Source organism: Pristiophorus japonicus, chromosome 24 (assembly GCF_044704955.1).
Source record: "Pristiophorus japonicus isolate sPriJap1 chromosome 24, sPriJap1.hap1, whole genome shotgun sequence".
Classification (NCBI taxonomy): domain Eukaryota; kingdom Metazoa; phylum Chordata; class Chondrichthyes; family Pristiophoridae; genus Pristiophorus; species Pristiophorus japonicus.
Window position 1 is genome coordinate 13,917,630 of NC_092000.1, and position 14,062 is coordinate 13,931,691.

Sequence of the window (14,062 nt, forward strand, 5' to 3'; positions counted from 1 at the left end):
TTGTGGAGTGAGCCTTTAAAAAATACTCATTCTCAGGATGTGGCTGTCGCCGGCAAGGCCGGCATTTATTGCCCGTCCCTAATCGGCCCTTGAGGAGGTGGCGGTGAGCCGCCTTCTTGAACCGCTGCAGTCCGCGTAGCGAAGGTAACAACCGAGTGTCTCGCTGGGGCCATTTCAGAGGCGCAGTTAAGAGTCAACCACATTGCTGTGGGTCTGGAGTCACATATAGGCCAGGCCGGGTAAAGGTGGCAGATTTCCTTCCCTTAAAGGAAATTAGTGAACCAGTTGGGCTTTTATGACAAGTCAGTAGTTTCATAGTCAGTGTTACTGACATGAGCTTTTTAATTCCAGATTTATTTATTTTAATTAATTGAATTTAAATTCCCCAGCTGGGATTTGAATTGATGTCTTTGGATTAATTAGTGGAGGCCTCTGGATTAGTGGTGCAAGTAACACGACCACTATGCTACTGCTCCCGCAGGTATCGAGGGTTGCGGAACCAGGATGCTAAGATACAGATCAGCCACGATCTGGTTCCTCTGTTCCTGTCGCATTTGGCTGCATTATTTGAAGAGATGCTTGGCCTGGTTTCAAGTTGGGGCCTCCGTCTCCCCCTGGTGCGCAGTCAATTCGTCTGAGCTCACGGCTGAGAATAACCTGGTTACACGGTTCAAAGGAATGCTGCGAGCAGACCTGTGACCCACCGCTGCTCAGGGACGCACCACGTCAAAGCACAGCAACTCGCGCCAACCCGGCGGTGAGGAAAAGGATTGTTCGTTGCTCAAAGGAAAACGGTCAGTCTGAGGCACACGGGTACCAGCGCAGTCCCGTGCTCAGCTCCCAGTCAGCCTTCAATCCGCTGATTCCTGTCAGGGACGGGGTTGGGAAGACACCCCCCCACTCCTCCTCTCCCCCCACCCCCCCCCTTCCCCCCCACGCCAGAGGGAGAAAATTCATCGGGCAGAGGCTCCTGTCAAGAGACCCGCGCTATGTGTGTGTGTGTGGGCATCGGGGAGAGCGGGGGGCGCGCGGAGAGGGCAGGTTTGGGGCCTAGTTGCGTTGGCTTCCCGACACTCCCCAACCTCACCCCGCCCACACTCAGGACCCGCCAGCAGAGATTCCCACAAGGCAGCCTGACTCACCCCCCCCACCCCACATCCTGAGCCATACCCACCCACAGGGAGAAAGCTGAGGGGGTGGGGAGAAACAGTAAAAAAATCACGAAATTCAGTCTCCGCCACAAATTCAGGGTCACCGCCAGTGTGTCGAGGCAAGCAGTAATCCAATCTCTGGGTTGAACCAGCATAAAGGCTGCTTCTCTCTCGCAGGGTGAATGATATCATCTTAAACGCCTCATTATAATGTCGCCGTTCACTGACACCCACCCAGTGCCCCTCGACGTGAATTCACTGCGGGTTCTGCGTTACTGCAAGCGAATATTGCCAGGGCCCTCCGCTTGCTCAAAATACAGCAGTGCGTGCGTGCGGGCAAGAAAAACGATGTCCACACATGAACACACTCTCGCAATGTTCATGAAATATCTTGCCAGTGGAGGAGAGCTAACGAAGGACAACTTGCACATTGACCGACCCTTTGCGGTTTGAACAGAGCATCACACAAGGGGCCACAAAATGGTGCTCTGTATCGGAGAGCGAGCACGTTACAAAGCCAACTTCTGTGGAGGAGAAAATGAATGGTGTTGTTGCCTGGTTTGTGGTTGACAGGAAGTTTATGTTCCCAGCACTTCCTGTGGCCGGCTGGGTTAAAAAAATAATAATCCCTGTCACAGTGCAGTTATTTATTTTTAATATTTTTTTTACATTTTAATCCCATTTCAAAAAAAAAAGTTATGTTTACGGATTTTGAGGTGCTCTGTTAACTGTTTGCAGTGTGAAAGGCAATTAATTTTGTTTCCTCAGTTATCCGCCATGTTTTGGCTTCTGGTTAAGCGAGGCCTTGATTTCAAAAGTCTCATCCTTGTTTACAAATCCCTCCATGGGCCTCGCCCCCTCCCTATCTCTGTAATCTCCTCCAGTCCCACAGAACCCCCGAGATATCTGCGCTCCTCTAATTCTGCCCTCTTGCGCATCCCTGATTATAATCGCTCAACCATCGGTGGCCGTGCCTTCTGTTGCCTGGGCCCCAAACTCTGGAACTCCATCCCTAAACCTCTCGACCTCTCTTTCCTCCTTTAAGACGCTCCTTAAAACCCACCTCTTTAACCAAGCTTCATCTGTCATCATTTCTCCTTATGTGGCTCAGTGTCAAATTTACTTGTGTTGTCTTATAACGCTCCTGTGAAGTGCCTCGGGACGTTTTACTACATTAAAGGCGCCATAACAACAAGTTGTTGTTGTTATGCTGCAGCTGTACAAAGCCCTGGTTAGATCACACCTGGAGCACTGTGAGCAGTTCTGGGCACCACAACGTAGGAAGGATATATTGGCCTTGGAGGGAGTGGGCAGTAGGTTTACCAGAATAATGCCCAGATTTCAAGGATTAAGTTATGAGGAGAGATTACACAAATTAGGGTTATATTCTCTAGAATTTAGAAGGTTAAGGGATGATCTGATCGAAGTTTTCAAGATATTAAGGGGAACAGATGGGATAGATAGAGAGAAACCATTTCCACTGGTTGGGGAGTCTAGGGCTAGGGAGCATAGTCTGAAAATTAGAGCCAGATCTTTCAGGAGTGAAATTAGGAAACACTTCTACACACAAAGGGCGATAGAAGTTTGGAACTCTCTTCCGCAAACGGCAATTGATGCTGGGTCAATTGTTCATTTTAAATCTGTGTTTGGGAAAATGTTGGAGTCCATCATTAAAGAAGCAGTAGCAGGACATTTGGAAAAGCAAAATTCGGTCAGACAGAGTCGGCATGGATTTATGAAGGGAAAGTCATGTTTGACAAATTTGCTGGAGTTCTTTGAGGAAGTAACGAACAGGATGGATAAAGGGGAACCAGTGGATGTGGTCTATTTGGACTTCCAGAAGGTATTTGACAAGGTGCCACATAAAAGGTTACTGCACAAGATAAAATTAACGGGGTTGGGGGTAATATATTAGCATGGATAGAGGATTGGTTAACTAACAGAGAACAGAGAGTTGGGATAAATGGTTCATTCTCTGGTTGGCAATCAGTAACTAGTGGGGTTCCACAGGGATCAGTGCTGGGACCCCAACTATTTACAATTTATATAAACGACTTGGAAGAAGGGACTGAGTGTAACGTAGCCAAGTTTGCTGACGACACAAAGATGGGAAAAAAAGCAATGTGTGAGGAGGACACAAAAAATCTGCAAAAGGACATAGACAGGCTAAGTGAGTGGGCAAAAATTTGGCAGATGGAGTATAATGTTGGAAAATGTGAGATCATGCACTTTGGCAGAAAAAAATCAAAGAGCAAGTTATTATTTAAATGGAGAAAGATGCAAAGTGCTGCTGTACAGCGGGATCTGGGGATACTTGTGCATGAAACACAAAAGGTTAATATGCAGGTACAGCAAGTGATCAGGAAGGCCAATGGAATCTTGGCCTTTATTGCAAAGGGGATGGCGTATAAAAGCAGGGAAATCTTGCTACAGCTATATAAGGTATTGGTGAAGCCACACCTGGAATACTGCGTGCAGTTTTGGTTTCCATATTTACGAAAGGATATACTTGCTTTGGAGGCAGTTCAGAGAAGGTTCACTAGGTTGATTCCGGGGATGAGGGGGTTGACTTATGAGGAAAGGTTGAGGAGGTTGGGGCTCTACTCATTGGAATTCAGAAGAATGAGAGGTGATCTTATCGAAACATATAAGATTATGAGGGGGCTTGACAAGGTGGATGCAGAGAGGATGTTTCCACTGATGGGGGAGACAAGAACTAGAGGGCATGATCTTAGAATAAGGGGCCGCCCATTTAAAACAGAGATGAGGAGAAATTTCTTCTCTCAGAAGGTTATTAATCTGTGGAATTCGCTGCCTCAGAGAGCTGTGGAAGCTGGGACATTGAATACATTTAAGACAGAAATAGACAGTTTCTTAAACGATAAAGGGATAAGGGATTATGGGGAGTGGGCAGGGAAGTGGAGCTGAGTCCGTGATCAGATCAGCCATGATCTTATTGAATGGCGGAGCAGGCTCGAGGGACCGTATGGCCGACTCCTGCTCCAATTTCTTATGTTCTTATGTATTAAGGAATGTGGGCCAAAGGTGGATATATGATCTCATTGAATGGCGGAACGGAACAGGCTCAAGCCTCCTCCTCTTCCTATGCTCCTGAGTTAGTATCCTCATTGAGAAATGTTCTGACCTCAAGAATCAAGGTGATAGCTCGGAATTAGCATGGAGTAACTGAGGGAAATAGCACGTTATCACCCCGTGGGGCTTCACAACAAACGCCTGTTGTTTCCTCGAATAATTATAACCTGCAAACCAGAATCCAGGAGCTGGTTACTGACTGATACTAGGAGCGGGATTTGGCCATTCGGCCCCTCGAGCCCGCTCCACCATTCAATAAGACCATGGCTAATCTTCCACCTCAACTCCACTTTCCCGCCTGATCCCCGTATTCCTTGATTCCCCTAGAGTCCAAAAATCTATCTATCTCAGTCTTGAATATACCCAACGACTCAGCATCCACAGCCCAATAGAAAAATATTTCCTGGATATGCTCAGTTCAACTAAACCTTTGTCTGGAGTAACTAGCTGACAAATAATTCTTGCCATGGTCATCACTCTGCACGATTTCCACACTTGGACGTCAAAGTACTGAAGATTGTTGGCAGTCAGTTAGTGACAAGAGGAAGCTCTGATGCCAGTTTAGCCATTGGTGTGTGCAAAAGTGCGATAGTGATGCCGTCGATTCTTGGGCTTGCAGACTTTGCACTCTGTTGTACCCTCGGGTATTGTTTTGACTGGCGCAAGCCAGAAGCACCTAGTTATACTGTCAAATCTTACAGCTGTCTGGTCGGGCACAGCACGCCAGCTTATACCCCTGCCCCTCGGTGCCCCAAATGCTAGTCGCATGTTTTACGTTCATAGCTGGGAAATTGGCCCCTTCGTAACCCCCAAAAAAAGTTGGCAAGTGGAACTTTAATAAATCCCCAGGCACTTCTAGAAGCTTGCCCTTGTTTTTTTGTATTCATTCAGGGGATGTGGGCGTCGCTGGCAAGGCCAAACTTTATTGCCCATTCCTAATTGCCCTCGAGAAGCTGGTAACAGTTAATAGTCGACGAACTGCCGTGGGGCTGGAGTCACACATAGACCAGGCTGGGTAACTCTGGGAGCTCAGTGCTCCTCCGATCAGTTCAATGCTGCTCACTGCTGAGGCACACGTGCCGGCCGATCTCCCGTGGCGTTGCGCGCAGGGAGTCAAGGTGAAAGGTCGCCTTTAGGCGAGCAGAGGTTAAAGGTCAGAGGATAATTGGAGTAGGGCCATGCAGACATAATTCAAGTCTCCATTTCGAGTGGAGTTGAAATTCGGTTTCTTGCGTCACCCATTAGCGCCGGAGGAGGGGCGGCTAAGTGTCCCTGGGTTCCTTGGTAAATTTAGCGGCGACTGGGTTCCTCGGTAAATTTAGCGGTGACTGGGTTCCTCGGTAAATTTAGTCGGGCGGTGGGGGGGGTGGGGAGGGGGCGGAGCCGAGATGCACCGCTGCGCGCTCGGCCGCCGCCCACGTAGTGACATCATCGAGCGTGCCACGCCCCCTTACCCGACGCAGCGATATTCGGTGAATGCTGCGGCCTTACCGGCGGACGTCCGTACGGTCTGGGAAAGGTGGCGGTACATCGAGGATCCTGGGGCGGGGGCATCCAGGGATCCAAGGTAAGTGGTTAACTTTAATTTTTTTTCAGCATTTATGTAGTAGTGGCTCCAGTGGGGAAGTGTGGGTCAGAGAAAATTTGGGAAACACTACCGTCGGGAAATTCGGTGGGCCTCCTGAGATGCCTCTACGTTGACGCTCGAGGGTGAGTGTGCAACGCCACTTTTAGCGCTGTTCTCTCATCTTTTGGGCGTCAAAACTGAATTTTGCACCGTTTGAGGCAGCACCTGGCGTGAGAATCAGCACTCAGCCCGTGCCATCGCCTCAAAAACGGCGGGGGCCCAATTCCGACCCCTGTGTCTTTATTTTTCCACTGTAAATTCCTGCATCCACATTTATAATGGAAGCTGCCTATGTCAACCTGTCACGCTGTAATTCCACCCCTGGCCAGTGGTGATGCTGCAGGTGGATGGTTGGCGGCGGGGGGGGGGGGGGGGGGACGCGGAGGGAAACAGGGCTTAATTATAAATGTGGACATTGGAAATTATAATGGCAAAAAGTTAACAGGAGGCTGATGTAAGATTTTTAATGTATTACAGATTTAAGCTAAAACTAATTGCTTGCAATTCTTTGGGGGTGCACGGGGCGAACTTCCTTCCATCAGTAAATTTTCCAGAAAATTTACTGTCGGTGAAAAATGGGAATGGCAACTTTGAGGTTTAATTTCTCCGGGTCGTCTGATTGTTTGGACTGAATTCCTTTGGGTGTTTCTTTTATTACAGATGTTAACCCATTTATTAAAGATAGATTAATGAGTCCATTAAAAAGTTGGCCAAGGGAATTGTACTCGGGCCTGTTAAACCATGCGCTGCCTCTTTCTGGTAAATGTGTCAATGGGTGACATACCATGTTCTTCATCAGTGTAGAGTAGCGCTGACGGTGAGGCTCTCTGGTTAAGTGCGTCCTAACTAGAGTTAAATCTCGTTAAGATGCCTGGAAACATGGCTGAAATTCAACCAAGAGGTTCAAATAACACGGGAGAGGAGGAAGAGCGGACTGTGAGTGCCTCTGCCTTCTGAATTAATGTGGAATATCTTTTTTTCCTCTCTAAAACGATCCCACACTAGGGACTTGAGCACATAAATCTAGGCTGACACTCCCAGTGCAGTGCTGAGGGAGCGCCGCACTGTCGGAGGTGCCGACTTTTGGATGAGACGTTAAACCGAGGCCCCGTCTGCTCTCTCAGGTGGACGTAAAAGATCCCATGGCACTATTTAGAAGAAGAGCAGGGGAGTTATCCCCGGTGTCCTGGTCAACATTTATCCATCAATCAACATAATTTAAAAAAAATAGTTTATCTGGTCATTGTCACATTGCTGTTTGTGGGAGCTTGCTGCGCACAAATTGGCTGCCGCGTAAATGGGTCAAACTCCTTCCCATTCACTCCCAAAATATGGAATTCTAATGGACCAAACTCCTTCCCATTCACTCCCAATATCTGGAATTCTACTGGACCAAACTCCTTCCCATTCGCTCCCAATATCTGGAATTCGAAAAAAATTCCTATTCACTATCATTGTATGGAATTCTATCGGATCAAGCCCCTTCTTATTCAATTCTGTTGCATGTAATTCCAATAAATCAAACCCTTTCCCATTAACTCCCAATTGCCTAGCATCTCAATGAATTAAGCCCTTATCATTTTGTCCCATTGTACAACCACCTTCACCCGAGTTACAAGAGTTATGAGTTTAGACAGACTTGCTGATTCTGGAAGGTATCAAATTGTTTTGCCGTAATTATATTCCTCGAGTTTCCTGCTGCAGTGGCAGAGGGGGCTCTGACCGAGAATCTCGACAGATTCTGTAAATTGCTCACTGATTGGTGCCTCAGAATGTTTGGATGTGTCAAAAAACACCTGGCGATTGATGAAGACTCTTTCTACAATATATCGAGTAACTACTGGTGTCCATCCATCGTGTTGAGCTTGGTTGCTCGGAAGGTGTGGTCAGTTTGTCCGGACCTGATGTGTACATTGGTTGGTAAAGCTGGAAAATCCAAACTATTTTGAATTCATTGTCGATGGGTCTTTTTGACATTCAACAGCGACCAGTGTACAATCAAGTTGGAGTGGTGTAACCTCGTCAGGGTCCTTTGGTTGGTCTGATTTTCTCCCGTCCTCTGCAGAAGTGCTGACTCATGCAAGGGCTGCTGTCACACGGGGATAAAGGGGGCCTTTTCCCTGCTCCCCCACGCCTTCCCTAGAGCTCCCATTCTTCATGTAGGAGCCTGCACCATCAACACCATCAGGCTATGTCACCATAAGCATTCAAAGGTGTTGGGGGGAAGCAAGCAGGAGATCGGGGTTAGACCATGCGTATAATGTGGAGAAAAACACTGACACGGGATTTGAAGGGCCGAATGGCCTGCTGCTGTGGCTGGAACTATTCCATGAGGAGCACAGGGTCGAGCTTGAACGACACGTTTACCCGGCAGGAATCGCCAGGCAGGGGTCCGAGGTGAGAACTCTGGTTGATTTTCCCAATTCCCATTATAGTGGTTATGTTACTGGACCAATAATCCAGAGGCCTGGACTAATGATCCCGAAACCTGAGTTCAAATCCCACCATGGCAGCTGGGGAATTTAAATTCAGAGAATTAAGTACATCTGGAATTTAAAAAGCTAGTGTTAGTAACGGTGACCATGAAACTACCAGATTGTCATCAAAACCCATCTGGTTCACTAATGTCCTTTAGGGAATGAAATCTGCTGTCCTTACCCGGTCTGGTCTATATGTGACCCCAGACCCACAGCAAAGTGGGTTGGAGAGGAATTTCCCCAATTGGCCTGGGTTTTTATCTGGTTTTTGCCTCTCCCAGGAGATCACATGGCTCCGGTTGGGGTGGAGTGTAGAATGTTTCAGTGTAAGGGGTGTCGCAGTTGTGTGGGGCGGACTGGTTGGGCTGGGTGCTCTTTTCCTTTCCGCCATTGTTCATGGTTGATGGGTTTAAATGTAACCTTCAGGGCTGCTGACCGAGGGCCGTGTGGTTCTTTGTCGGCCGGCGCGGACACCATGGGCCGAAATGGCCTCCTTCTGCGCTGTAGGTTTCTATGTTTCTATGTGGTTGACTCTTAACTGCCCTCAATGACCTAGCAAGCCACTCAGTTGCATCAAACTGCCAGAACTAAGTCAGCACTGTGGGAGCACCATCACTACATGGGACTGCAACGGTTCAGGAAGGTGGCTCGCAAAGGTCTCAAAGGTCAGCCATGTGGGCCGCCCCGACCTGTGAGAGAACACCACCGCAGGTCGGGGCTATAAACAGAGCTGAGCACCGGGCCCTGGAACATCGTGGGCGGAGGTGCGGCGAATGAGGGTACGGGGCCCAGAAGAGCCGAGGGCCCAGGGGCAACACGGGCCCAGCCCACACTGCGATATGTGTGCGCGCACTAGGTCCGTGCAGCAGAGTAGGTCTCCAGTCGTCCTGGTTCAACCCTTGCCACTGGATACAGACCTAGCTCTGTCGAGCCCGTGTGGTGGCTGGTGTGCAACGGTCACCACACGTTAAAAAAATCCACGCACAGGCATCTTCCACCCCCTCGATTGGAGTTCAGGACTGGAACCACGGATCCTTCATTGAAACATGCGTGGAAGCAAGTCATCCTGGTTCCAGGGATCGCCTCTGACAAAGGGCAATTAGGGACGGGCAATAAATGCCGGCCTTGCCAGCGACGCCCACATCCCATGAACGAATAATCTTTAAAAAAAATTCCCGCTGAAACCAATTCTCAATTCCCTCTTGCTCCTCGAAGCGAGATTAGCCAACGCGACACAATCAGACCCGGGAGCTCCCTGATCGGGCGTAGCTCAGTGCCACAGTGAGCCACAACGTTGCCCTCTGAGCCAGCAGCGGAACCTTCGTGGTGGAGATTGACCGGAGCAAGCCACGTGAAGATCCCGCGGCAGTCTGGCGAGTGAGACCCCTGCAGCGAGGCGAGCGGAACCAGTTACCGTCCCTGACGCCTCCGAACTGGGTCTCCGCAATACAAGGGTTTGCCCCGAGTTATTTTTCTTTAAACTGTTAATTCCTGGTTACGCTGAATCACTGAGTGGATAATTACAGGGCAGGAACAACAATAATTAACTATTTTAATCTGAAGTTTATAAAAATTTCTCGCCAAAGTGCAGCGCCTTGGAAAAAAAATAGCTGCGTGTTTGCAATAGCTGCTTTTCGTGGTAGGCGTGATCACGTTAATAATGGGACGCCATCATCATAGGCGGTCCCTCGTATCAAGGATGACTTGCTTCCACGCCAAAAAGGGATGAGTTCACAGGAGTTTCAATGAAGGACCTGATATTCCAGGTCCCGAACTACATCCTGAAGGGTGGAAGATACCTGTGTGTGGATTTTTTTAACGTGTGGTGACCGTTGTACACCAGCCACCACACGGGCTCGACAGAGCTAGGTCTTGGTCCAGTGGCAAGGGTTGACCAGGACGACTGGAGACCTGCTCTGCTGCACGGACCCAGTGCGCACACATCGCACAGTGTGGGCTGGGCCCGTGCTGCCCCTGGGCCCCTGGGCTCTTCTGGGTCGAGCACATTGTTATAAATCTGAGCGAATTATTTGGAGGGTTACTGAAATATTGCTGATTGATTTACTGATCGGAATCGATGCTCTTTTATCACCTCGAGGTTTGAATCTCCCACCTCAATCCTCCAGAGATCAGAACTTATCCAAAATGCCGCAGTGAGAATCCCCACCCACACAAGGTTCTCCCCACCCTCTCCCACCACCACCATCGTTCATCATGTGGGCCCCACTGGCTTCTCAGCGCACCAGCAAGTTGACTTTAAAAACCTTGTCCTCACTTTCAAATCCTTCCACGGCGCCCCCCCCCCCAACCTCCGTCCTCTGGAACGCTCTGCCCCCATCTCCACCCACCTCCCTCCCTGCAAAAGCCCACGCTCCAACTCCGTTTCATTTCTTCCCCCTCCTCCTTCTCTACTCTACTAACCCTATCCATCTTTCGAATGAGACGTTAAACCGAGGCCCCATCTGCTCTCTAAGGTGGGCATAAAATATCACACGGCACTATTTCGAAGAAGAGCAGGGGGAGTTATCCGCGGTGTCCCAGGGCTAATATTTAATCCCTCAATCAACATAAGAGCAACAGATTATCTGGTCATCATCACATTGCTGTTTGTGGGAGCTTGCTGTGCGTAAATTGGCTGCCGTGTTTCCCACATTACACCAGTGACGACACTCCAAAAGTACTTCATTGTCTGTAAAGCGCTTTGAGATGCCTGGTGGTCGTGAAAGGCGCTATATAAATCCAAGTCTTTCTCCCTTTTAATCCACTTTGTTCCCCACTCGGTAACGGGGCCTTGAGACATCTTTCTGCAGCTGAGCAGCACGATAGAAACGTTAGTTGTAACCGATTTGTTTTGTTTTTTCTTATTCTCAGGATGTGGGCGTCGCTTGGCAAGGCCGGCAATAATTGCCCATCCCTAATTACCCTTGAGAAGGTGGTGGTGAGCCGCCTTCTTGAACCACTGCAGTCCCATGTGGTGAGTTTGTTGTAGCGGTTTGCTACAACTGAGTGTCTCGCTGGGCCACTTCGGGGGCCAGTCAAGGGTCAACCACATTGCTGTGGGTCTGGAGTCACATATTCGGCCAGACCGGGTAAGGGCAGCAGATTTCCTTCCCTGACGTCGGTGAACTTTTGGATTTTTAACGGCAATCTGACAGCTTCATGGTCATTTTACTTTTACAGATGCCAGATTTTGTTAAACTAAATTTAATTTTGCAAACTGCCATGGTGGGATTCGAACTGGTATTATTATTTGCATAAGTTATTATATGTTAATCGCCCACATCTGAGCCATGCAGACTAGAAAGGCCCACCGAGGTTGAACCTCTGTCTGTGTTGCATCTAGCCAGGGACATCGTGGGAAAATCGACCACGGTTCCCAGTGCTCCCAGCTGGAATTCCACAAGGACACCGGGATTAGGTTTGCAGTTGGAGCCGGCTGTGATACCCCCACCCACCCTACCCACCCCTCGTGTTGTCACTGGCACTGGCACTCACTGTCTAGGCTCAAACAATGGCCACTTGGGCAAGAGTACTGGAGGGTGACCAACCCCCAACAAGGAGTCAACAGCTTCAAGCGCAGAGGAGAGAAGAAGATCTGTGGGAATGGCCAGAATATTGTTGCGGCAGAGAATTCAAACCAAAGGTTACAAACAAATGTTGCTTCTTGCAAACAGGAAGCAAAGAAATAATTAATATTGTTCACAAAATGGCAGCAACAGCAACACAACAGAGATGTCTTAAATTGATCGTTCCACAAAGCACTTAAGCAAATACAACTGCTTTAAACAGTGAGTCTCGCTGTCAGGACCCTTTTAAGACACAAAAAACAGCTAAAGGGCCCTCAGATCATTTCCACATTGCTGGAGAGTGAATTGCAGAGTTGAGGGAAGCCCAGTGTGGAAAAGCACCAAGACAGTGGCACGGAGCGAGTTCGTAAGCCAGCCCCAGCGAGTTCCCTATCTCGGCCAGGGTGCTGGGCAACTGTCACAGGGATGTCAGGCAGTTTGTCATCAATGCCTCGGGAGCAAGGGGAACACGGTGCCCAGAGAGTCAGCGTCAGGCCAGTGTCGCACAGCTCCCAGCAGACAGTCAAAACCATCGCTGGGCGGTAGCTTGTAAGTGCGTCTCTCGCCAGCGAAATCGCCTGCAGTAGACCTAGCTCAGGGACGCCGGTGAATAGCGATAAAGACAGAGGGAATTTGCCGTTGAATTCATCAAGCGGCTGGGATGGGGTTGCTGAGGCTAATGAAACTACCGGATTGTCGTAAAAACCCATCTGGTTCACGAATGTGAATGAAATCGACCACGCCTATTGGGTCTGGCCTAATTTTGATTCCAGACTCAGAGCAATGTGGTTGGCTCTTAACTGTCCCTCTGAAATGGCCACACAGTTGTACCCAACAGCACTGTGGGAGTACCTTCACCACACCACAGCAGTTCAAGAAGGGCAATTAGGGATGGGCAAAGAAGGCTGGCCTTGCCAACGATACCCACATCCTAGAAATTAATTTAAAAAAAACAATTCTATACACAATAGATGGCCATCTTCAAGCTGGGGGGTGGGGGAGGGGGGTCACAGGATAGCAACCCAGATGTAAGGTTGGCAAGACAGCCCAGAGATGCCCATGGTCAAAGGTGGCACGAACCCCAGCTAAGATCAGCCAGCTCAAACACAAGCCAGTTATCGAACCTGGGACTTGCCGCGTCCGTGCAGTTCCATGCCACCCTGGGCGGTGCAGGTACCCATTGGAGTTGGTGGGGGGGGGGGCGGGGTGACTGACAGAAAATAAATGTAAGCAGGCAGGCGTCGAACCAACTCCTCGCAGGGAAACTCACTCTTTAACTGGCGCAGGGAAGAAATGGACACTGACGCTTTGAGAGCTCGATCGCTAACCTCTACAAGCATTTTTTTTCTCTTTTTTCAAAATGGCAAATAGGTGTAGAAAGCGGCAGAGTAAAAGCTGGAGCCTTACGTTTAGGTACCCCACCTGTCCTGTGGCCTGGCTGGAGCTGTCGGAGCAGATCAGCTGGACAAACTCTTTCAGCGGGTCTTGGCTGGCGTGATGATGGTAACGGATGGTCGGGTGGGTGAAGTACGGGCTGGGCTGCTGGATGATGGAGGACGACGGGAAATGGATAGCGGAAGATGGTGCTCGAGGACTCCCTGTGAACACAAGGCCGTCAGAATCTCAGCAACGGTACTGGCAAACCCATGCGCAGGCATGTCAAAATAAGAACATAAGAACGCAAGCAATGGGAGCAGGAGTAGGCCACATGGCCCCTCGAGCCTGCTCCGACATTCAATACGATCATGGCTGATCCGATCATGGACTCAGCTGCACTTTTCTGCCCGCTCCCCATGACCCCTTATCAGTTAACAACCTGAGCCATGGGGATTTATTGGTTGCTTTCTCTGAAAGGGATATTACATTACCTGACCACGTATCTTTCCCTGGAGGAGGGGGGGAAGGAGGCAAAAGTATAAGAAGATATGGAAAGATAGACGGTAATCATCATCATAGGCAGTCCCTCGGAATCGAGGAAGACTTGCTTCCACTCTAAAAGTGAGTTCTCAAGGTGCCTGAACAGTCCAATACGGGAATTACAATCTCTGTCACAGGTGGGACAGACAGTGGTTGAGGGAAAGGGAGGGTGGGACTGGTTTGCCGCACGCACCTTCCGCGGCCTGCGCTTGGTTTCTGTATGCGCTCGGC

At 49.4% G+C, this 14,062-nt stretch overlaps 1 protein-coding gene across 4 annotated transcripts in view; it reads right to left on the reverse strand.

The window, feature by feature from the left end:
* The window catches only part of nfixb (nuclear factor I/Xb), a 506,036-nt gene that overhangs the window by 57,528 nt on the left and 434,446 nt on the right, over positions 1-14,062 (reverse strand). For 3 of the 4 annotated variants that reach the window (XM_070867267.1, XM_070867268.1, XM_070867271.1), the window contains one exon: positions 13,322-13,512. In XM_070867267.1, coding sequence (XP_070723368.1) covers positions 13,322-13,512 — 191 coding nt within the window. The remainder of the gene's footprint in view (positions 1-13,321; positions 13,513-14,062) is intronic. The other variant, XM_070867270.1, reaches the window with a different exon arrangement.